This window comes from Ahaetulla prasina, chromosome 3, assembly GCF_028640845.1.
Source record: "Ahaetulla prasina isolate Xishuangbanna chromosome 3, ASM2864084v1, whole genome shotgun sequence".
NCBI lineage: Eukaryota > Metazoa > Chordata > Lepidosauria > Squamata > Colubridae > Ahaetulla > Ahaetulla prasina.
In genome coordinates, this window is record NC_080541.1 from 109312822 (window position 1) to 109337889 (window position 25068).

A 25068-nucleotide genomic window follows, 5' to 3' on the forward strand; every position below is an offset into this window, starting at 1 on the left:
GAAACTATTTTGGGTACACTTTGCTAACTTAAATAAGGGGATGTCTCTATTTTGCTTCGAGGATGTGTAACAACCAATGGCATGGGAAATATTGCTAAGGGTGGCTAGAAGTTAATGTCCCACAGTCAGTGGGGGAAAAACTTAAACTGTAAATCAGCTGCGTATTTCTTCAAGATTACTATCTGAAATCAGTCTTGAGGCATTTACAAGAAAAAAAGATAAAAGTTTTGGAATAATCTTCACAATCCTGGGATTATTGAAAATCTGGGGAATCTCAAAACATGCAGTATGTGGAAGGAGACTTAAGAATGCTCAGTTTTCTGAGTTAGAAGATTTCTGCAACTGAAGAGTGGGAGAAATAAAAAACAAGAATATATGGCTGACTACAAGAGAGTAAGTTTAGAAGTGTTACTACTGCAAGGTAAAAAAGGTACAGGGATCCCTATGGATTGTATTCCATTAGTCATTGCTGTCTATAGGGGGCAGTGCTTATCTCCATTTCAAGACCATTGAGCCAGTGTTGCCTGAAGATATTTCTGTGTACATGTGGCCAGCATGTTGTCACGGAGTGCTGTTACCATCCCACAGAAGATAGTCCTTATTTATCTACTCGTATTTGCATGCTGTTGAACTGCTAGGTTGGCCAAGAGCTTGGGTGAGGACTGGAGCTCACCACATCCCATGACACTTGGGTCTCGAACCTAGGGCTGCTAGCTTTCCAGCTGACAAGCCCTGCATTTTAACCACTAAGTCACTGCACCACCCTACTACTGCAAGAGAGTTTGTTAAAAAGAACTGAGTGGTAGTGTATCCAAATTATTTTGATTGCTCTACTCACTATTTCCTTCTTTTGAATCTGTAAACAAATGCACATAAATATGTAGTATAGCTTTAATATTAGAAACTTCAGCTGTAGTTTACATTGTAGGCAGATGTCTATATTTCAGTTTATCTCTTTACATTGTCAAGATCTTAGTGGAAGAAAGAATTAAGAGTTAAATGTGAGAACTGACATATATAAAAATATCCTGATTCAGTGAGGTTCTATAGTTTGAGTACAAAATTGTTCAGTTTAATTGTGGTGCAGCAAATCTAGTAATAGACTTTCGAAATCAAGAATGTTACAGGAAAAAGAATAGATTCATACAAAAGACAACTAGATACAAAAGACAACTAGGAACACAAAATAGCACATAATAATAGGAAGAACCATAGAAATACCCAATAGTCTTAATTAGATATAAGGATTTTAAGATTGCTTAGTTTAGGATATTTACACTTTTTTAAAAAAAGGAAAACTGTAAGAACATAGCTAATGGCAAAGTTTCTATTGATTTTGTATAATTAGTATTATTTTTTGAATATGAATTGTTCATTTTTTTAGAAATATGGAACTCAGTATCTATACATTGATACAATTTTATATAACCTTGGAGCAGTGAAATAAAATAGTATATATATTTGTCTTGTATATCTTCTATATAATAATATAATTTCTTGAATAGGTATAAAGGTCCTCCTAAAATTCTTTGTTTACTTTTCAAAATATTTGATTCATTATGAATATTTTTTTTTAATTTTGTATATTAACACCAAATGTATTAGCTTTTAAAAAATATTTAGAATTTGGACTTTTGAACAATAAAGCTCCTATACCAGAATGGCTTGTATTTGCATGGAGGTTGAATTGGCAGTAATTTCTTGTTAGATTAGTTTGTGTTGCATTTATAAACCTGCAACATTTTTCAAAAATACTATATTGTTTTTGCATTTATTTAGCACTTCTCTAAAAAAAAGATGGGTGAGAGAGTATTGCAACTGTTTTGCAAGTTTCGTTTGAGTTTCCAAGTGTAGTAAATGATTTTTTGGTAGCCTACATTTCAGACAGAATCTTCCTTTGAGTATTAAAAATTAAAGCAGGGGTCCATATTTAAATTCCCATCCAATGTTTTAATGTCTTTTCTGGTTTTGAGTAACAGCTTTGGTCTATTTTATCTTTAAATGATTACGTTTGGGTGGGAAAAGATTGTGGGAGATATGGGTGAACTGCAGCATGGCACTTTTTCAAACATTTTTCGTGTGCTTAGGTACATCCAAGCAGAAGTCAACTTCCCTTCAGGTAGCAGATCAGGAACTACTATCACCTTTTCACCCATACCAGCCTTTGGAATGTATAGTAGAAGAAACTGAAGGCAAGCTCAATGAACTTGGACAGAGAATTAGTGCAATTGAAAAAGCACAACTTAAATCGTTGGAATTGATTCAAGGTGAACCTTTGAATAAAGATAAAATTGAAGAGCTCAAAAAGAACAGAGAAGAACAAGTACAAAAGAAAAAGAAAATACTGAAGGAGCTGCAAAAGGTGGAAAGGCAGTTGCAGATGAAAACACAGCAGCAATTTACCAAAGAATATTTGGAGACCAAAGGTCAGACAGACGCTCCCCTTACTCAGCAGCAGCAGTGTCCACATGCAGGTGTTCTCCCAGAACTGGAAGGAAATGAGGGCCTTCCTGGGGATAACCTTTCAGGGTTGTCACAGGTTGACAGTGTCCTGCATAAAGATGAGCAACAACACTCTCCTTCATCTCCTGAGCAAACTGAGTTTGCCCCTCTTCAGCCTCTCGCAACACCACAGTGTAACTTTTCAAGTAACATAGGTTGTAATGGGACAGATTCTTTTGAACTTCAGAAAGTATTAGGTAATCAGCAAACTATAGGACAGCAGCAACCAATTGCTGGACATGTTCAGGGACTGTTAGTTCAAGAACCAGATGGATTAATGGTTGCCTCGCCAGCACAGACGCTTACCGACACTCTTGATGACCTGATAGCAGGTGGGTTGAGAAATGTACCTTTTCTTGAATAAATATGTGTGTTATTAGTTTCTTTTGTTCCCATTATCTTTCGCAAAGTTTTCTAGCTTTCCCTTATTGTTTTTAACAGTTTTTATTAGCTTTAATGTTGGCATTCAGTTATATCCAACTTTTTGGATTATTTAATCCAAAGCAAAATGTTTTGCTTTATTGGATTTTTACTGTATTGATCCATTTGGGTTTCATTTCTGGTGTAATAACTATTATGGGAATCTTTTTAAGAAAATATATCAGTTTATAGAATTGTGCAAATTGTTGATCAGGCAACATTTGTGAGAAGATAGTATTTTGGTGAATCTGATTCTTTGTAGGAGCTGTCTTCATAATTTCTAATTAGTGGTCTCAAGTTGACATTGTTTGATTTTTATATATCAATAGAACTCAATCGCTAATTACTTATTTATTTTATGTAGCTGTAGAATGTCATAAGCCTATAGTCAGTCATAAGATGGAATAGTTTTGAAAAGTATTACTCCACTAACTAAAGATAAAGATCAAAAATACTTGGAAGTGAGTGAGGGAGTGAGAATAGGTTATATTTGGTAATAAACGTGGGCTTGCTTTACTTACCCATTTTGTACTATTTGCATGTTGTCGCAATCATAGCTATCCCATCAGGGTAACACTTCAAATTAGGGTATTTGGACTCAAATGATAGATTAGTCCCTAGAGGTAAATAGACAAGCACAGAGTCTCTCCCCCCCTTACTCACTCACTCACTCTTAAACTGTGCTGAATAGAATCAAAATGCCCATTGATTAGCATATTTTCTCATAGTAGCCAACTAACATGAATGTGAAACTCCAAAGCAAGAGTAAACTCAATCCAGAAGTGGATATTGCAAGACTTGTTGCTTCTGTTACTGATAGTATATAGCTATTTTATCTGGCTAGCAATTGATAATTTTATTCTCCATAAAATTGATGAATCCTCTTAAAGGATACATACAACGTGGTGACATTACTACATATTATGGTATCAAATGGTAGTGCATTGTGTGCTAGGTAAAGAAAAAAATTATTTTATTTGTACTAAATCTATCGCCATTCTTTTTCACTGGATGACTTTAGAAAGAGCTGTTCCCAATCAAATTTCTTTGATTAGCAGTAGTTTAATCAGCTGCCCAAGGTAGGAAGGTGGTCCTTGTTCACCCATTAAGTCTGCCCCCAGCTGCTCACTTTCATGCATTGGTTTAGGCACTGCCACTCTTGCTGATGGGTTTTGTTCTAGAAAACTGACCTGAATAAAATGAAGATAGCTGTTGTAGGAGATGGATTAGTATGGCAGTGGAGGAGTCAGCTTTTAGCCTCAATTAGCTTTTATTTTTGGTCTGTCTTCAAAGTGGCTGATTGATTTCACCTAATGATAGGGGTTATTCTAATCAGTCTTATTAAATTATTGTATCTGTTAAGAGGTAATTCTGCAGGTTTTTTTTTAATGGTAAGCAACATTCCATATTTTGAGAGATTTTGTAACTGAAGAATGAAATTAAAAACTTATTAAATGAATCATTTTGGAAAATGGAAAAAATTCAGGTATACTGACAGATGGAGGATTCATAATTCCTTACATGAAAATGCTTTCATTGAATTCTATTCTAAGGTGTTTTTTTTCTGACCAGCATAGGTAGTCCTCCCTTAATTATGCTGATTGGGACCAGAAATTCTGCCTTTAAACAGCATTGTTGTAAGACCAAAAAAACCCCCTACATAACTGCACCACTTAGTGATGGCAGTTCTGGCAGTCCCGATTGCCATCATTAAGTGAGGGTTCAATAATTAGTATATCAAGTTACAATCACATGAGATTCTTGCTTAATGCATAAGTTCTTAAGCAAGTATCTCATGTGAACTTGATTTGCGGCTACTTGCCAGTTTCTACATTGACTTTGTTTGTCAGACACCAATAGGAAAGGTCACAAATCGCAACTCTCCAAATAATTAGAAAACCTTCCCAATTTACTGTTAGTTATAAGAAAACCTTAACTCAAAAAAAATTATAAAAAACTTCAAAAGTACTAGTGCCAATGAAAATCTACAAGGACTTTGTTGAATGCATCTGGTGAAAACTTGACAATTTATTCTTATTCACTAATTTCTGTTCAATCCCTTGTCTGATTAACAGCTGAATTTGATTTGGATGATTGGTTTTATCAAAAGCCTTTGTGTATCTGTCAGATTACCCCATCGATACTTCATTGAACCTTTCAAAAGAATAGTAAAGAATATGCCATGATTTAATTTACCAAACTTATGTTGGCTTTTCTTCAACAAGACTTAAATCTTTAAAATACTTTCAGTGGTCTCTTTTTAGCATTATAACATGTTCAACAATTCTAAAACAATTTACTTTCAGATAAATTTTAATTGAACTTAGATTAGAAAAACAATTCCATCTGTTGTCATTTTCAGATTCGGTCCCTCAAAATAATGATTTAGGCAATGGTTTCTTTTCTATTTCTTTCCAGCGAAAAGAATTTAAACAATTCTCTTATCTATGTTATTTAGTGTTTAGCCCTTTTTATTCCTTTAATATTCAGTAAATTATTTATTGTATGTGTGGGTTAATCTGGTGGAAAGTTAATAATTTTACTCCAAACCAAGTACTTAAGAATTATAAAGGTAGCATCTAAAAATATAGGCAGTTCCAATCAGGTTAGTTTAAAAAAAACCTGGGGTGTTGAAGTATGATAAATTAAATATTTCTAGATATTGAGAAAATCAAGGTATTGCTCCAAGGGCTCCAATAATTAGTATATAGATTTTTACCCCACATACATTCAACTTTGACCTGAAAGTCCTGATATTTTGTAATTTTTTTCCAATCATTTTTCCTCACTCCTAGCATCACCTGGAGTGGCAACACCAATGAACCAGAATTTATTTTCAAAAACTGTTATATCAGGCATGTTATAAACAAGATGCCTGTCTAATTAGATCTTAAAGGTCTCATAAGACCTTAACTGAATAATAGTAATTATTATTTGCTCACAAGAATGTGAAGTCATAGTTGCCAGTACTTTAGTTTGCATTGTCCTTCATACTTATCAAGTTCTTTCCAAGAACCTAGGATGTTGTAATGTATTGGTATAGTATATATTTGGATTCAAGCCTTTTATAATTGACGGGGAAATTTTGTCAATATGCAGATTATCCAAGTGCCATCCAAGATTTTTTGGTGTGGCATCCACTGTGCGGATAATCGCTGGGACCACCAAGGCTGGTTTATGCCATAATCTTTCAACTTCAGTTTTCAGATCTTAATACTTTGTGATCTTTTTCAATTCTAGTCTGCTATCCCCTGGTATTGTCACATCAATTATCCTTAATTTCTCCTTTTCAATCACAAACACATCTGATGTATTATGAGCCAAGACTATCAATCTATATTTAGAAAGCCCACAATATTTTAACATTTTCAACTAATTTTTCAACTGCATGTTTCCACCAATTTTTCATTACAAATACATGATAATTTTTACAGATGTTCCAATAAATCATTTTGATGACTGTTACACTGTTGCTTATAATCAGTTTGTGAAATCCTTTTGCAAGAGCTGAGCATATGACCTAATATGCTTCTATTTCTTTGCACAATTTGCACATGATTTTTCAATTTGCATTAGTTTGAAACTTTGCTTATGAGCACCTAAAATCATGCCTTCATTTCCTTCATTTCCTTTTTTTAAATGTTCTAGTTATAAACCATTGGCAGGTTTTATATTTATCTACTTTCCCCTCATTTTTTTTTGTAGAAATTGGCCATGTACTCATTATGGTTCTCAGTCAAAACAATCATGTTTTCTTGCCAGCATTCTGTTTGTATTTTTATTATGTTATTCAATATTCATTTTTTTATTTCCTCTGCATTTAGTAAATTCCAATTTTCAACTGGCATCAGTGGCTTTTTTTTCATAATTCTGGCTTTTTTTTCATAATAAATTTACACTTTTCTTCTTCAGAGCTTTGTTTGACTTGTGCCTCTATTATTATTATTATTGTTATTATTATTATATTGACCTTAATATTTTATTTTTTGCATTCCTCATTAGCTGGTTCCTGCATTTCTTTAGAAAACTTTCTATTTTATAAAAATAGAATTTCATTTTTATGGCATTTTGAGGTCGCTTATTAATCCTAATGATTTATTAGAGTTTTTCCTCAAATAAATTAAACTATAAACTATACATTATTGCTGAGGTATTATTGTGGATTTTCGTAACTCCCATTGTTGAGATTTTTATCCCTTGAATTTTTAAGTTCTATTCTGTTACCGGTAGTCTTTGTGTTACAACCATAATGGAGCGTACTCATTATGGTTCTCAGTCATAACAATCATAAAATGGGTCAATCACATGACCAACCCAATTTAATGTTTTTGTGGCAGTTGTTAAATGAGCACTACAATCTTAACTGTAAATACTGCATTCATTAAGTGAACTCATTGTTTGAAAACTGGAAATGCCAGCTTTCTGCAAAACTATAGTAAAACACAGTCTTGTGACCACAAGTCCCTGCAAATGGCCATGAATGTGGGGGATTCTTTAAGGGATTCTGGCTGCTGGTCTCAAGTTTTTACCATTGCAACAATGTTCTCATCAGAAAGTAGAATTATCACAGCTTCTTGGGCAAGGCCTCAAAATGTTGATTAGTTAGAAAAAAATTTCTTCTCTTTCTCCTGGCAGAGTCACAATGGGAACATATATATAAAAGATAACTCCTTCTTCCCTACAGACAAGAATAATTTCAGTAATTTAACACCTTCTCCAATATTTCAATAAAAAAGTATATCTCGTTCGTGATCAAAAATGACATTATAAAAAATCCTCATCATTCAATTCTAATTGGCAAAAGTCTCTTAAGAGCTCCCAGAAATAGTAATGTATATATTTTAACCCAATCAAATAAATCCATTTTGTAATCCAATTTATCACTTTCTTTAAGCAATAAATCAAAAGAAATATTTACTCATTTATTAACAGATTTTTAAAGTCTTGTCGTTCAGTCCTTGTCAAAAACAAATTTGAGTAGCTATGAGACAACATAACATATTAACCAAGATTGAATGAATCAAATTCCTTGCTTACCTTCCTGGTTCTTTAATCCTATCAGTGTCCCCCAATTATTTTTTATCATTTTCTCTTTGTCTCCTCTCCAAAACAGCTTGTTTAGTTTAACACATCCCACTTGTAAATCCAAAATAAGATTTTCTGAGTCCACTTCTCTGTTTTATAATTAATATATCCCCTTTAATTATATTCCCTTTAATTATTAAGACACCAGTTGGTTTTGTTCGTAAATCCATTGTGCCATTTTTCCCACATCAATCTTATATTGTAGTATTTTAAAATCCATTTTCAGATTCATAGCATCTTTTTCCATTTCACTTTTATAATCTTGCATTTTAAAAAAATCCAAATCCACATTCAAATAAACTTGACCTTCTATTGTTCTTCTATATCCTCTGTTACAGTATCAGACAAACTTGCAAGTAATTTCTGAGTATACTTAATTTCTTCTGTAATCCGATAGTATGGCACCGTTGAATTCATGTTTTATTTTCCTTTAATTGTAATTCTTAGCTCTCTCTGATTCCCTCTAATCAACCTTCAAGGTCCTTTTTATCTGTTTATCTTCCGATCAGCAAAGTTTTCCCACAAGAGGATTTCTTACAATTAATTTCAAAATGAATTTCAAAACAAATATATACATCCCAGTGTAATGTTGCAGGATGCAATCTGAGTTGGTCACTGGAACTAGGAACATTTTAATTTCAAAATCTTCAGATATTCCTTATAAAGTGTTAAAACACCCACAGGATCTATAGAGTCCATTTAGCCTCAGAATCAACATTCTAGCCCTCCTTTTTGCTGTTTAATCCTTAAACTTACATAACACTTATTTCTTTTAAGATAGGAGATTCTCCCAGTAAAATAAACCTTGTCCTTCCAAAACTTCTAAACATCTAGAAAAAACATAATCAGCATCTTCCTAAAGTAGTTAAGGGGAAAAAAGTTGTACCCAATGTCTTTTTAAAGGTGCTGAACTGCAGCTTAGGCAATGATTTTCCTTCAGTTTTCAGAGTTGTCTGGAAATCTTTATTTGCAATCTCTTGACATAGAGATTCTATATGAAGCAAAGTTATGGGCGAACCCTTGTCTTCTCAGTTCAGAGAGGAGTTCCAAGGTTCACCAGTTCCTCATTTGCTATTGTTGGCTACGTGAAATAGTATGCTTCTTAAAAGGGGAGCTCCTCATTTGGAACATGACTGTTCAAGTCATGTTCCAATTGAGGAGCTCCCCTTTTAAGAAGCATACTATCGATGCAAAAATATGTTCATTCCCTAAAGTACATTTCTTATAAGAATTATAATTATAATTATACCCAATTTTTCAGAATTAAGCCCTTCTTCTATGAGATTGTAATATTCCATAAAAGTGTCTCTTAATTGTCTTTGTTGGGACAAGAACATTTTCATAACATCTGAGATTTTGGATTGTATGCAAAATGGGTCTTGGATCCATACTTACTTTTATATTACATTTTGCTTATAGTATTCATTTAATAAGGCAAATTATATGCTATGGGAAAGCATGGTACATGACCAGATTTTAAAGTTTAAGGGAATCTTAAGGACAAAATGAGTTTTATAAGGCTTAAAGTATATAATTCGCTGTTTTAAAATCTCCAACCTTTTGAGGCAACTTTGAGGCAAAAGTTGACCCAACTTTGAAGCCTACCCGTTTTGGGAGTGTGACCCCTTAATATGCTCCATAAACAATCAAATTGATGAAAGTGGGTCATTGGTCTATGAAATAAGAAAAATGACTCACATCATTATCAGCCTCGATTAGTGATTTGCATAAGGCTATTCAGTCATTTTCTCCTTTTTTCTTTAATTATACTAGAAAGCAATAAAAGTGAGTATCAAAATTTCTCAGAACACAAACCTTTGTGGTCTCTGCATATAAGATATTTGCATATAATGTTGCAGGGCCTTTATTACAGCTAAAGATTGTTTTTAACAGGAAGGACATTATGTGGCACATGGAGTTATGTTGTGATAAAATTAAAAGTTTTACTGGTAGTCCTCGATTTATTACCATTACAGAGCCTGGCCATTAGAGTTGTAAGTTGTGATGCTCAGTTAATGTGATCACCTCACTTAGTGATCACCTCATTAATGTAATGTGATCACCTCAAATTCCCTGCTCTCCCCATTTCTGAATGCTGAAAGTGTGGCTGCCAAATGCAACTCCTTTTCTTTTTTTTTCAATACTCCTAATCTGGGAGCATTGAAATAAAAAGTGATCTCCAAATGCCAGATAGTTGAGTCAGCACGGATATTGTTATAAAAGCCTTATATTAACATCTGAACAGATTCAGGAACAGTTGTGTGAATAGAAATAACTTTTTATTTAGGCAGCCCATTTGTTTGCAGAACTTACTATTTAATAACAAATTTATTTGTATACCTAATATTTACTGTTTTTATGTTAATGTCAATTTGGGAAGTCAAAAATAAATTATCTAACACAGTTTTGCTTTTTCCCTGGTTCTTATCTTTATAAAATATGTGTTTGATACCATTCCCTTCAAATCCCTTGTCAGACTTCAGTTCAAGGGACAACCTACATAAGATTGATTGCAGTCACCTGTATTCATTAATGGAGAATATGTGGAAAATAATTCCATAAGAAAAAGTAATCCATCTGGCATCTCCAGAGTATTTGGAAAAGGGCTGCAGATTTCCCATTTCCCGAAGTGCAGTGAGAGAAAATAAAAAGAGGTGATACAATAAAACCGTGCTATTAGGAAACAGTTGTAACATAAGCTATATGCATTCTTATTATGTGAACAAGATGGGTTGAGAAGAATTCATAAAACAATAGATTAAGGAAAATAGTATGGAAGGCTTTAGTGGTATGTAAGCAAGTATCCAACAACCAACAACTCAATTGTCTGATGGGTAGGTATCAGTGATCTTAATTCTCCTTTAATAGTTTTTTATTCAAAACTTTGTTAAAATAGCTCAGTTTCTTAATTTTTTTAAGAAACACAAAAGTATTTAAATTTTAAAATAACTTGATTTAGGGATTTCAATTTTAAGATGTTTGTACACATTTTGAAATCAAATGTGTGATCCTGTAAACTAATTGGATTCTTAAGTTCAGCAGCATAAAACTCACAAATAGGTATCAGTTACACATTTAAGTTTGTCCTGTCAACTACTGTTGACAGCCAGTATTATGAATCTTGTTTGAGTATTTGTATATTAGAAACAAAAAAAAGATGTAGACATTCCTGTTATACTCTTACAACAAATCAGGTGTGCTATAATAGCAAATTTAATAAATAACATTTTGCTACAAACTAATTGGGGTTCAGTCATATGTGTTGTAAGCAAGTTTATCATTTATCATTTTATATAAACTAAGCTATTATGCTTTAGTTCAGTAAGCCATTGTAAAACAAGCTGTACTATAAAATAATGTGGGACCCAGATATTAACCTGCAGCTTTTCACATTATACAAGAAAAACTCTTATCAGTAGTGGCAAAAAAATAATAATCAGGAATCTGATAATATCTTTTTCAGGTAACAAATGAATAGCTTTTAATAAAATTTATTAATTGGAAAAAGTGCTGCGAGACTCCTGATTTTCTACACTAGTTGCATGACTTGGGGCATAAACTTCCTCTTAGCCACTTCACATAGTTGTTATGGGAAAAATAGAAAGCAGGAATATTAGGTATGGTTGCTACCTTGAGTTATGTATAAAAAAGCCGGAAAATAATAAAGATAGTATATCTTGTTTAGGAACTGCCTCATTTAGTGAACATTTGCAGATATGATGGTGATTAAAAGATAATTTTGTGACCAATCCTCATATTTATAACTTTTGCAAGTTAAAAAACCAAAGTAAGGTCATAAGTATAGCTGCACGTTTCACATAGCAACTGGTTCGCTCAATAGCTGAATTGCTAGTCCAACTTATGGCTTCTAAACAAGGACCACCTGTAAAGAATAAGAATTAATAGCACCTATTAATAATCTCTTTTAACTAGTTAAAATAGATCTTCCTTTTGTTAATTCAAGAATATAATGCTTTTAATCAGTGAATGAAGAAAGATTGAAGATTGGTTTCTTTAAAAGATTTGCTCTTTATCTCTATTTTAATACATTTTTAATGTTGACTTGGACACAAGATTATCTATAAAATGTGTTTAATAGAGTGTTTATAGTTGAATTGCAGTGACATTTGTTGCTTTTTTTCTCATGCATTCCACCATATTCCAGATGTGTTTTAGTTGTACAGAATTTTATGTCAGATTTTGAAAGAATATTTTCACAACTTTTGGGAGGAAGCAGTGGATAAGCAATTGACACTTTTGCTTTATCATGATTATTATTATATTAAGTTAAAATGATTCAGGATAATAGTTTCATCTAATTCAAACCCAAAAATGTGAACTATAAAAATCTCTGCTTAAATGAACTTTATTTAAGAAATAAAGAAAATGCTTTATGAGGAAATGCTGTGACTTTATAACAATTTGGACATAAGCAGAACTTTTTGATGTAGTCCTTAACTTATGACTGTTCCTATATTAAGACCCAAGCTGCCTAGGCAGATGCAGGCTTCAGTAAAGTCCTTTATTTAGCTACTATCCCAGACAAATGGCCCTACAACAGCCAGTAAAACTCCACCTCAAACTTTCCTGAAGGCAGCCCCCCACAGTCAGTGCAACACAGTCCCACAAACTAAAGCCAATAGTCACCAGAGCCAATTCGCAAAGCAAGGAGGAAATCCGTATTGAAAAACAAGATTCAAAGTTCACAAAACAAGCCCTGTAGTCCACAAGCAAGGTTAAAGTCCACAAGACAGAAACATGATCTGAAGCAGAATTTACAAAGGCCAGGGAAGTGTCAAAGCAAAGCAATCATTCCTGACAAATACATCCTCCCAACAGACTCTGATTAAATCATCTCAAGCCAGGTATTCCTTGTGAGGAAGGATAGGGCAGCCTCCTCACCAGAAGCCTTGCAGACCTTATCTCTGTGCCCTTGGATCCAGGATGTGGGGAGAGCTGTTCCTCATCAGAGGGAATCTGCTGCCTCATCATTACTGCCTACCTACAGCTGATCCTCCCCTGCATTTGTGAGGGCAAGCAGATGCCTGCCCAGTTGACTACCTTCCCAAAGCCGGAGGAGCCTTGGATAGCATCGTCCTCAGCTCCTGGACTCTCCAGACATTCCAGGGGAGACTTGCCATCCACATCAGATGGTCCCGGTTCCATCTCCTCCTCCTCTGTACTGGAATACAATGGGACTATTTGTTGTGACCTAGGCCCAAGTAGTTATTAACAGACACAATCAGTCCTAAACAAACATATTTTATTAGAACAGCTGAGAATTACTTCATTCTCAGCTTAGTCCAAATTAATTCCAAAACAAAGTCCTTCAGAAAAAGTCATTCGGCCTTATCACGAACCTTATCTTTGGCACGCTGCCAAAGGTTTTTCTTGGCAAGAACCCCACGAAGTTCAGAAACAGGAGATGTTGGCAAGAAACAATTGTAGCAACATTGCTTTCCTACAAAGAACCCAAGAGCCGCTGCTGCTTTTTTAAGTCTTATGGGAGGGGCCAATCATCTGGCCTTACTCCCAAGTTGTCCTTTTTGCTTTACCTGCTCTTGCCTTCTGGCAGCTTTTCGCATGCGTGTACTAGGAACAGGCTCCTCCTGTTCCTCTGCCTCTCTGCTGTCCGCCTCTGGAGGCTCCAGAGTCTGTGCATCTGACACAGAGCTCTCGTCTGGGCCTTCCCCTGACTCCAGGACTGGCCCATTGTCCTCCCCAGCCTCCTTTTTGTCTGACTCTGCTGCCAGCTCCACAGGCTGCTGGTGGATCACAACACTATGATAGTTTGCTTAACAGTGGTTCAAATTTACAATAATCTTGGAAAAAGTTACTTATGACTTTCCTTGAAGTTATGACTGTTGCACTAACCCCACAGTAACGCAATTGCAATTTGAGTGCTTGATAGCTGGCTTGCATTTATGATAATTTCAGCATCCCAATTGTGGTCATCAATTGAGGTTCACCTGTGGGTAGATGAAATAGTTTGCTAGTTTTCATTGATGGTACTTTCAGATATCTATTTATTGAATGCTTTGAAATAAAATGGTTCACATTATTATAATATATTGTAATTCTGTGTAATTCATCCCTTAGTCATATATGCAATATTTTTATCCTGTATCTGGTTTATACATTTTTGCTGATATACTGAGCTAAGTTCTTGCTTCATATGTGCCTGTGGTACTACAGGTAATGACAACGACTATTTGAAGTTATAATAGTGCTAAACGAAGGGACTTAATACAATTGCCCAACCTTGTGATTATTATAGCCTCTCTGCACCCATGGGATTGCAATCTGGGTGCTAACTGGATGCCAAGTGCCCCAGGATCGTGTGATCAGCATTTGTAGTCTCTTCCCTGCCAGCTTCCCCAAAAGTTCATTGGGGAAGCTGGCAGGGAAGGTTGTAAGCTGCTATTGCTGCTTGCTGAGAGAACTCCCTCATGTTTCTTGGGACTGGCTAAAAAAGCTCCATGCTGAAATCCAAGCAGCACTTTGGCACTGATGATTTCGGCCAACCCCCTGAGAACAAGAGGACTCCCTCTCATCTCTGAAAGAGGATTAGTCTTTTCCCCTCCCGACCAGCTCCCCCCCCCCCCATAGTTCACTATGGCAGACTGGCAGCAAACATGAAGTTCAAGCCTATGATGGCAGTTCTGACAAGGACAGTGCTGGCCTCCCAGGGCTTCCCTCACTCTCCTAAGGCACTGCATACTCCTTATCTGAAACTCCTCAGTGATGTGAGATCACTTAAAGACTGCAACTGGGAGTTTCATAATTAAAATTGTTAAGCGAAGCAGTCATATGAGATCTCACTTAATGACCATTCAGTGATGATACTCTGGTTCCAATTGGGGTCATGAATCAAGGATTATGTGTAGCTTTCTCAACCTGGTGCTTTCCACATATTTTGGAATCATCAAGTTTCAATGGCTCATTCAGGATTTATAACATTTCAGTTTTTAATATTTTCTGAAAGCGTGCATTTCATAGAAAAGTGTTTGGAAGTGCCAATGCTATGACAGAGAAACAGTGTCTAAGAGCTTACTCCAAAAAAGTAGGGAATGTTTAGAAAATTCTCTTTGGAACTTCATAGCAGGCAGGTCAAGACTGGATGAAAGACAATCCTGGAGATAACTCAGCAACAAGCAGGACTTGAACAGTCAAAAACAAAATTTTGAATTGCACATGAAAGCTAATATGCAGCTGGGATCTAGCACACTGATGTCAAATGGTCATAGTACCAACTATTACCAACATATGTACTGCTGCACTATGGACATTGAATTTTCTGAATGTTCTTCAAAAATATTCTAATGTGGCATATATAACAGCAGTCCAAATGGATGGTGGTGAGAGCATGAGACACTCTAGCAAAATCATTTCATTCTATATAAGGTTGCAAAGGGCTATAGCCTTAACCTGCCTATCTAGTTGTGAGTCCAGGAAAACTCTTTAATTTAAAAATTAAAGTAAAGTAAAATTAAAATTAAAAATTAAAATAAAGACCTGGTGAATAAAATAGTAATTCCATTTTACTTGGGGCCTGTTCAGGACCATTCAAACTCTGTGGAGTCCAGAAACTGGATCAAGGTCTCAACAGCATATGGGTATTATCAGCATAGCTATACCACGTAAACCATTAGAGAACCCCTAGTAGCCAGTTGGCCAATCTAAACAAGGTAATTTGGGTGATAACCTATCAGTGCAATGAGGGAAGATAAGTAGTTAGGCTTCTGCTTCCTTACCACCACAAAGCTCATACTCAGTTTGTACCATGCTCCTGGATTCATGTTCCCTTAGCAATACTCTAGGTGTGTCTTTCTACTGCTTTATTTTCTGGAAGACTTCATTTGCAAATTGCTATTTCTGGAATAAAGCCCCTGGTTATAAGCAGGATTCTTTTATTTCCATTTCCCCTTCCTAGTTGCATCTGATAAAAGGATTTGAAACCTGGAAAGAGAGATCTGTAAGAGGGAGAGATCATTGCTTTCGCCAAACCTGGTTTTAATAATACTAAATTTAAAATAAATGCACGGGCACAAGCAAGTCATGATGATGAGAGGTCTTACTGGAAACACATTTTCACATTTACTATCAATAATATCATTTTACTATCAATAGCCTGATTTGTATTATTTGCAGTAAGTGAGCCAGGAGTTGGAAAATAAAATAAATGAATGGCCACAGTGTTGTATATGTATAAAATATATTCTTTATCTGCTTGAAATGTGGACAAGATAGTTTCACATTCACTAAATATTAACAGGCACGGTCCAGATTTTTCTTATACCATTCACGCTTTTTAGGATTTCCCTGACTTTTTTATTTGGACATTTGATTTAGAGTATTAAATTAAGATTCCTTCTTACACATTTCAGGAAGAGGGTGGTTTTGTATTTTCTTTAACATGATTCATGAATATAATAGCAAAACATTTCAGTCTCTTGGAAAGATGTTCTTCATGCAAGAGATATTGAGCATGTCATTTTTCCTTCCCAGCTGTCAATAGCAGAGTGCCTACTGGTTCCAATTCCTCACATGTCATGGATTCGGCTACACCTGAGTCCTGTTCACAAACGCTCAGTATGACTTCTCAGTCTGTGGTTCCTACATACCCTTCTGTTGATATTGATGCCCATGTGAGTAATGTTGATTACTGATATAGCTACATCTTTTGAAAATTATTTTGGTTAAATGACACAATAATAACACAATTTAATACAATTGAAATGCATTTTTTCCAATCTTAAGACGGAGAGTAATCATGATACTGCGCTGACGCTTGCATGTGCTGGTGGACATGAAGAACTTGTCTCTGTGTTGATAGCACGAGGTGCCAGTATAGAACATAGAGACAAAAAGGGTAAGCTATTAACATGATGCTATTTATCATTGCTTTTATTTTAAAATTAGACATATCCAATCAAGCATCCCATTAGTTTTTCATAAATTTCTGATGACTTGCAACATTTGTGTTTTTTCCTAGCTGATGATAATTATTTGGGCAGCAAATATTTTTTTCTATATGCGATTTTACAACTTAATTAAATGAGTGGTTAGGGTTTCAAAAACACATTGCTTCTGTTTCTCCCAAATGTTCGATCACGAACTTAGAACTTTTATTTCAGTTTTGTACGTAGTGATCTTGATTGCTACTGTATTGAGAATTACTGATTTTGAAACACTCTGGTTTTACTGAAAACATAACTTAACTTTGATTCTTGTTTTCCAAATGGCTTCTAATAATAGAATCATTTCTGTTAGGGTTTACACCACTAATTTTAGCTGCAACTGCTGGACATGTTGGTGTTGTAGAAATACTTCTAGATAAAGGTGGAGACATAGAAGCCCAGTCTGAACGTACTAAGGACACACCACTTTCATTAGCATGCTCTGGTGGCCGTCAAGAAGTAAGTGTTAACATTTTTTAAAAGAACAACTTCATATATGTTTCTGTTTAACCGCTATAGTCATAGTTTGGAAAAACAGAATCTAGCATCCTGATAGTATGTCTCCTCATTTATTTATTTTACTGCATATTATAGTTATTGCATTTCTTAGATTATGAAAGCATATATTGATTCTCCAAACCCACACAGGTTGGGTGGACATCATCACCTTAGAATAATGTGATTCCTTAGGAATCTGGCATGCTACAACAAAAAACATGCTTTGAATATAAAAATGCTGGATGCAAGTTGTGTGTTAAGCTTCTAATTGTTTCCACTTGCATCCTCCCTCCAGGTGAATAGGACTGAAGGAGGGGGTTAGTCTAGGGTTCTCTAAAGTAGTCCATATTAGCCCCAAGGGACTATCCAAGGGGTTGATGTTGTTATTATTTATAGTATTATTAGTGTAGATAGTGTTTATTAAATTATTTTCATATAATAAACATTTGGGGATCGATGAACAACCTGAAATTTCAATAAGTCAATGAGCTGAAGAGATTGGAGACTCTTAAGGAATAGCAAGTGGCATTCTGGTTATTCAATGTTTTCTAATTAGTTATGGTCTCTGTGGAGCCGTTTTATGATTTAGCAATCAATCCCTCCCTTGCTGCCATATTGCAAGACTACAACAGTGAGTTCTCAAAATTTCAGATCTGCCAACTAATCCAAAAAGATTGGGAAATCTCAATTAATTCTGAAATTACATGGAATACATGAGCATTGTACATTCCATGTAATTTCTCAGATTAATATGAGTCTCCAATGTTTTAGGACTGATTTCTTGCACATATTCTTGCACCTATTTTAAAAAACAGACTGTCCTACAGTCCATTCTATAATCATGTAAATGTAAAATTTTATTCATAGAATGGGAATTCAGTAAGGCAGTAGTATAAAAAGTGAAGATTTTACCTTAACCTGTTTGTTTGTGTGTATCCTGCCTTTATTATTGTTACAAATAACTCAAGGTGGGAAACAAACCCAGCACACCTTCCTCCTTCTATTTTCCCTACAACAACAACCCTGTAAGATGGATTGGGCTGAGAAAGAGTGACTGGCCCAAAGTCACTTAGCTGGCTTTCATGGCTAAGGCAGAATATTAACTTACTATTTAATGTTATATATACATCATAATTTTTCAATGACCTTTTCCATACTTTTGTTATGCTCTGGAGCAGTTTGTTGCCAGATTTAAAACTCAATATTTATCCTGAGCACATTGGTGCTATTGTCAACTTCTGATAGTGTTAATAATATTCCATATTTCAGGTGGTAGATCTTCTCCTAGCACGAGGAGCAAACAAAGAACACAGAAATGTATCTGATTATACTCCTCTAAGTCTTGCTGCATCTGGTGGATATGTTAACATTATTAAGATACTACTCAATGCTGGAGCAGAAATTAATTCAAGGTAATTGGTTTATAAAGATTTTGGATTCTCTGATGGATATAACATAAAGTAGGGTTGAATTCCATAGATTCGTTGCTTTTATCCATTCAGACATACTGAACAAACTTCGTTATCTGTGGATGACCTTTTTAAAATAGTAATTTATTTTTTTAAATTACAATTACAGTAATAAAATATTAGTGCAAACTACAAACAAAGAATATGAAAGAAAGAAGAAGAAAAATAAAAATATATGAAAAATATATGGAAAAAATGAGTTTTCCCTTCATCACAAGTATAAATCATTTTAGTAACTTAAATGCTCTGAAAATAGAAAAAAATGATCTCTTATTCCCATATGCCATCTCTTATCTATAAACAAATCCACAAATCCTTGCATTTTAGTCCTAGTGTCAGCAAAAGTTCATTAAGAATTACCAGAGATGATAACATACTTATTTTAACCTTAATCAAATAAACCAATTTTATATTCCTTCCTTTTGCTTCTAATGATTTATTCCCTTCAAATAATATCCCAGAACTTGATTTTTTTGCCTCTTCTCACAAAATTCTTTGAAGTTTTAACAAGCCTCTTTTATAAAGCCAATGTAGGAAAAATTATCCAGGTCATTCTCTTGATTTATTATTTGTATATCCTTTTTAAGACATCAGCCAATTGCTTTTGTATGTTTAGTGCAACATCTTTTTCTATTTTATTCTGGAAACCTGCCATTTTCAAATCTATTTGCAAATCAATCTCAGTCTTGCCAGATAAAACTTGTTGTTCTTCTATTAATAACTTTTGGTCATGGGGGATTTCAACTTGCCATCGGCCGGCTTGTCATCAACGGTAGCTCAGGAGTTCCAGGCTTCCATGACGGCCATGGACCTGATTCAAGTAATTGATGGCCCTACACACATGGGGGGAGGCACACTAGATCTGATTTTCATCTCTGGACAGTGGATTAATGATCTGGTATTAGGAGATTTAGTGACGAACCGGTGTCATGGTCGGATCATTTTCTCCTTTGCCTGGACTTTCGGACCGCCGCTCACCACCGCAGGGAGACGGAGCCAATGCGTTGGTTCCGTCCCAGGCACCTGATGGACCCTGAGAGGTTCCGGACGGAGCTTGGGCCGGGTCCTGAGGATCTTGCCCACGGCACGACTGAAGAACTAGTTGCGGCCTGGGAGCGGGCCGCGGCTGGTGCTTTGGACCGTGTCGTGCCTTTGCGGCCTCTGACCCGGCGTAGATCTCACTTGGCTCCCTGGTTCTCTGAGGAGCTGAGGGAGATGAAACGCCGGAGAAGATGCCTAGAGAGTACCTGGAGGTCTAGCCGTTCCGAGGCTGATCGGACACTAGTGAGTTCTTTTACTAAGACCTACCTAGTGGCAATGAGGGAGGCGAAACGTTCCTACGTTTCCACCCTCATTGCATCGGCAGATAACCGCCCGGCCGCCCTGTTTCGGGTGACTCGCTCCCTCCTTCAACAGGAGGGGCGGGATGACCCCCTACAGGGACGTGCCGAGGAGTTTAACGGTTATCTATACGATAAAATCGTTCAGCTTCGGGATAGTTTAGACCAAAATTGCGATGATCCAAGTGGGATGGCAGAGGCACGTCTTGTTGAGGTTATTTGGGATGAGTTTGAGACTGTGGCTCTCGAGGACGTGGACAGGTTACTGGGGAGGCTACATGCGACCACATGTTTACTGGACCCGTGTCCTTCCTGGCTGGTGCTGGCTACTCAGGAAGTGACACTAGGCTGGCTCCGGGGAATTATAAATGCTTCACTGTTGGAAGGGGTTTTCCCCACTGCCTTGAAAGAGGCGGTGGTGAGACCCCTCCTCAAGAAGCCTTCCCTGGACCCAGCTATTTTGGGAAATTATCATCCAGTCTCCAACCTTTGCTTTGTGGCAAAGGTTGTAGAGAGTGTGGTTGCATGGCAGCTTCCCCGGTACCTGGATGAAGCTGTCTATCTAGACCCGTTCCAGTCCGGCTTCCGGTCCGGTCACAGTACGGAGACAGCTTTGGTCGCGTTGGTGGATGACCTCTGGAGGCCCAGGGATAGGGGTTGTTCCTCTGCCCTGGTCCTATTAGATCTCTCAGCGGCTTTTGATACCATCGACCATGGTATCTTGCTGCACCGGTTGGAGAGTTTGGGAGTGGGAGGCACCGTTTATCGGTGGTTCTCCTCCTATCTCTCCGACCGGTCGCAGACGGTGTTGACAGGGGGGCAGAGGTCGACCGCGAGGCACCTTACTTGTGGGGTGCCTCAGGGGTCGATTCTCTCGCCCCTCCTGTTCAACATCTACATGAAGCCGCTGGGTGAGGTCATCAGTGGTTTCGGGGTGAGTTATCATCTGTACGCTGATGACATTCAGCTGTACTTTTCCACCCCGGACCACCCCAACGAAGCTGTCGAAGTGCTGTCCTGGTGTCTGGAAGCCGTACGGGTCTGGATGGGGAGAAACAGACTCAAGCTCAGTCCCTCCAAGACGGAGTGGCTGTGGATGCCGGCACCCCGGTACAGTCAGCTGCAGCCGCAGCTGGCTGTGGGGGGCGAGTTATTGGCCCCAACGGAGAGGGTGCGCAACTTGGGTGTCCTCTTGGATGGGCAGCTGTCGTTTGACGATCATTTGGCGGCCGTATCCAAGAGGGCCTTCCACCAAGTACGCTTGGTGCGCCAGTTGCACCCCTTCCTTGACCGGGATGCCTTATGCACGGTCACTCATGCCCTTGTCACTTCCCGCTTGGACTATTGCAATGCTCTCTACATGGGGCTGCCCTTGAAGTGCACCCGGAGGCTGCAGTTAGTCCAGAATGCAGCTGCGCGGGTAATAGTGGGAGCAACTCGTTGCTCCCATGTAACACCAATCCTGCGCAGTTTGCACTGGCTTCCTGTGGTCTTTCGGGTGCGCTTCAAGATTCTGGTTACCACCTTTAAAGCGCTCCATGGCTTAGGACCCGGGTACTTACGGGACCGCCTGCTGTTACCTTTTGCCTCCCACCGACCCGTACGCTCACACAGAGAGGGCCTTCTCAGGGTGCCGTCCGCCAAGCAATGTCGGTTGGCGGCCCCCAGGGGAAGGGCCTTCTCTGTTGGAGCTCCTACGCTTTGGAATGAACTTCCCCCTGGTTTACGTCAAGTGCCTGATCTTCGGACCTTTCGCCGTGAGCTGAAAACGCACCTATTTATTCAAGCGGGACTGGACTGAAATTTTATTGGGGTTATTTATATTTTATATTTTAATTTGTTTTAAAATTTCGGCCACATTATAATATGCTTTTTAATTTCTCTTAATGTTTATATATTGAATTTTACTTGGCTGTACACCGCCCTGAGTCCTTCGGGAGAAGGGCGGTATAAAAATCGAAATAAATAAATAAATAAACTTTAATGCAGACTGTAGAAGCAGACACTCTTAAAATTAATTTGAGTCCATTGTTCAACAAGATTTTTAAAATGTCCAACATTAAAATGTTTTGCTTCATTCTGTTGAATTTGAATATTCTTTAATTGTAATAATTAGTTTCTTCATCTTCCTACTAGCGACTAAATCCAGTGTTTTTTCAAAAAAGAGAAGATTTTTTGGGAAAAAAAATTCCCCACAGGAAGGATTCTTCATAGTTAATCACAGTTTCTTATTTTAAATTTTTCTGAATCCTTAGTCCTTTCATAACTTTCTAAAATCAAAGTTTTAATCACCCTTTTGCTATTTATTCTCTCTTTTTTTTCCAAGTCCTTAGACTTATATTTAAAACTTCTGTATCTAAAAATGGAAGGAAATTCATCCGCTACTGTAAAACCTGTTGATCCAAAGGTTCCAAAACAGTTAACAAGTAATTTCCAAAAGCGATTAGAACAGAAAGTATGTGAACCCAGTGTCTTTTCCAAGACACGGATTTCAGCAAGATGACTATTGCAGTCTTTTGACAAGGAGTAACTAACTGCCTGTGTAACTCTGGGTGTTCTCTCCTTGTTCAAAGAACTACTTTTGAAGAACCACTGCTACTCACTGGCTCTTCATTCAACTGTTGCCCTTGATGCCACTTTCCATGGAGCCATCTTTAGTTGTGATTTGTAGATACGCTGTGCTAAGATTTTCAGAATTCCATCCAGCACTTGTATGTTGCTAGTATTCTTAGCATATTTCAAATACTTTTTGTTTTTCATTTCTATTACTTTATATTTTAAAATCTAGCTGATTTTTATATAGTGCACTTTCCAGCAGTGAAATGAGGATATATTTCATTACACAACACTCAGCTTTTCATAAAATAATTATACTGAAGAAATATTTTCCTCTACGTTTTGTCTAGATTATGTCATTGTTATATTTGTATTTATTGGCTTTCTTTTTTAGGACTGGGAGTAAATTAGGCATTTCTCCTCTAATGCTGGCAGCTATGAATGGTCACGTTCCTGCAGTAAAACTATTGCTTGATATGGGTTCTGATATTAATGCCCAGATTGAAACCAATCGGAATACCGCACTTACTTTAGCCTGCTTCCAGGGCAGAGCAGAGGTAGTCAGTCTGCTTTTGGACAGAAAAGCCAATGTTGAACATAGGGCAAAGGTAAGCAATCAATAGATTTCTTTCTCAATTGAACTTTGGTGACCATGAGCTTGTAATAAAAATTAAAATTGGGGATTGTCTAAAGGAAGCTGCCAGTCACTTTACCTGAGAGGTTTACCTGAGTGACCTCAGAGATATGGAGTGATCTAAACAAAGAGGACTATGGGTGGGAGGCCCATAGGCAGTTTACCCATGATATAAAACCCATAGTATAAAATATTAAAATTAAAATTACCAAAAAAGTAGCTAATATATAAAAGGGTGAAGGTGGAGTCTTTTCTTAATCCACTAACCATTCTCCAGTATGGCATGCCCTTCCCCCCATAAGAACTCAGGCCAATTGGTTGAGCCAAGTTTAAAGCCCTTCCAGAAGGCCCAGGGGTAAATTTCACTGCACAATATTCCAAAAGCCAGGAGCCATAGCAGAAAAGGCTGTTCTCCTGGACCCAACCAGCTGGAATTTTTTGACTGACAGGTTCTGCAGCAGGCCCAACAATGCACAACATACGCGTTTTTCATAGACGTCCTTTTATCATCTGTAGATGAAATGGATGGCACACAAATCTAATACATACATACATTATTTACCCTCTAGTAATATTCATGCATACTTATGGAAGGAGATTATGTATGCACTTTTAGCAGCAAACATTACTTGGAAATGCTTAGAAAACATAATAAAACATAGTGCTCAGAGCTCTACATTAGTTGAGAAGCAAAATGTTTTCATATTTAATTTACCCACTGATTCAAGATCCCAGGAGACTTCCTTCTAGGAGACAACATCTGGATTAAGGTCCAGCATTAAATGAAAGGCTGATAATTATATAATACTGCTTTTGGTGGAAAGGTCTATCAAGGTTCTGGCATTTTCAATACACCTAGGAGTATTGTCCGGGTATATACCCTGTTTCCCCAAAAATAAGACCTATTCGAAAAATAAGCCCTAGCATGTTTCTATGTGTGCACCTAGCTCTACCACCAAAATAATCCGTATTTAAAAGCCTGCACAACCAGCCACCTGCCCATTCTGTCTGGTTGCTTATAGTGCTGCAGCAGCAAGGCGGGATGGTAGTGGAGCTGCCTCACTCGTCCTGCACCGGTTTACCTCAGGGCCCCCACAGCCAAGCCATCCACATCTGACACTTGCTTTGCAGCAGCAGCACCAGCAGCCATGTGCAGCAGGAGCCCATATGGCTGCTGACACACTTCTGCTTGCTTGCGGCTGCAACGGAGCAAGAGATTGAGTGTTGTGCTGGTGCCGTAGCTGCAAGGCGAGGCAGGTATTGGGGCTTGGATGGCCTGGCTGCAGGGGCGCTGAGGTAAGCCAGTGCGGGGTACATGAGGCAGCTCCACTTCCCGCCTCACCTCGTGAACACGGTACCGGTGCATCACTTGGCCTCCTCTATTGAGGCCGCAAGCAAGCAGAAGAAATGGGCCAATGGCCACACAGGGTCCTGCTGGATGGATCTGCCAGAGCCGCCACTGTGAAGTGTGTGTGTAGTCTGGTGGAGGCCTTGAGGTAAGCCAATGCATGCGTGGTGCAGCTCCATCTCCCTGCCTCATGACGGTGGCACTGGCACACTGCATGGCCTCCTGCCCCGCTGTGAGCTAAGCAGAAGTGGGCCTC

General features: G+C 37.4%; 1 protein-coding gene across 5 annotated transcripts in view; it reads left to right on the forward strand.

Annotated features, from left to right (window-relative positions):
• The window catches only part of ANKHD1 (ankyrin repeat and KH domain containing 1), a 159810-nt gene that overhangs the window by 78266 nt on the left and 56476 nt on the right, over nucleotides 1-25068 (forward strand). For 4 of the 5 annotated variants that reach the window (XM_058178201.1, XM_058178204.1, XM_058178202.1 and 1 more), the window contains exons 15-20: nucleotides 2088-2834; nucleotides 16516-16655; nucleotides 16768-16879; nucleotides 17281-17426; nucleotides 18735-18877; nucleotides 23225-23438. In XM_058178201.1, the coding sequence (XP_058034184.1) occupies nucleotides 2088-2834; nucleotides 16516-16655; nucleotides 16768-16879; nucleotides 17281-17426; nucleotides 18735-18877; nucleotides 23225-23438 (1502 nt within the window). The remainder of the gene's footprint in view (nucleotides 1-2087; nucleotides 2835-16515; nucleotides 16656-16767; nucleotides 16880-17280; nucleotides 17427-18734; nucleotides 18878-23224; nucleotides 23439-25068) is intronic. The other variant, XM_058178205.1, reaches the window with a different exon arrangement.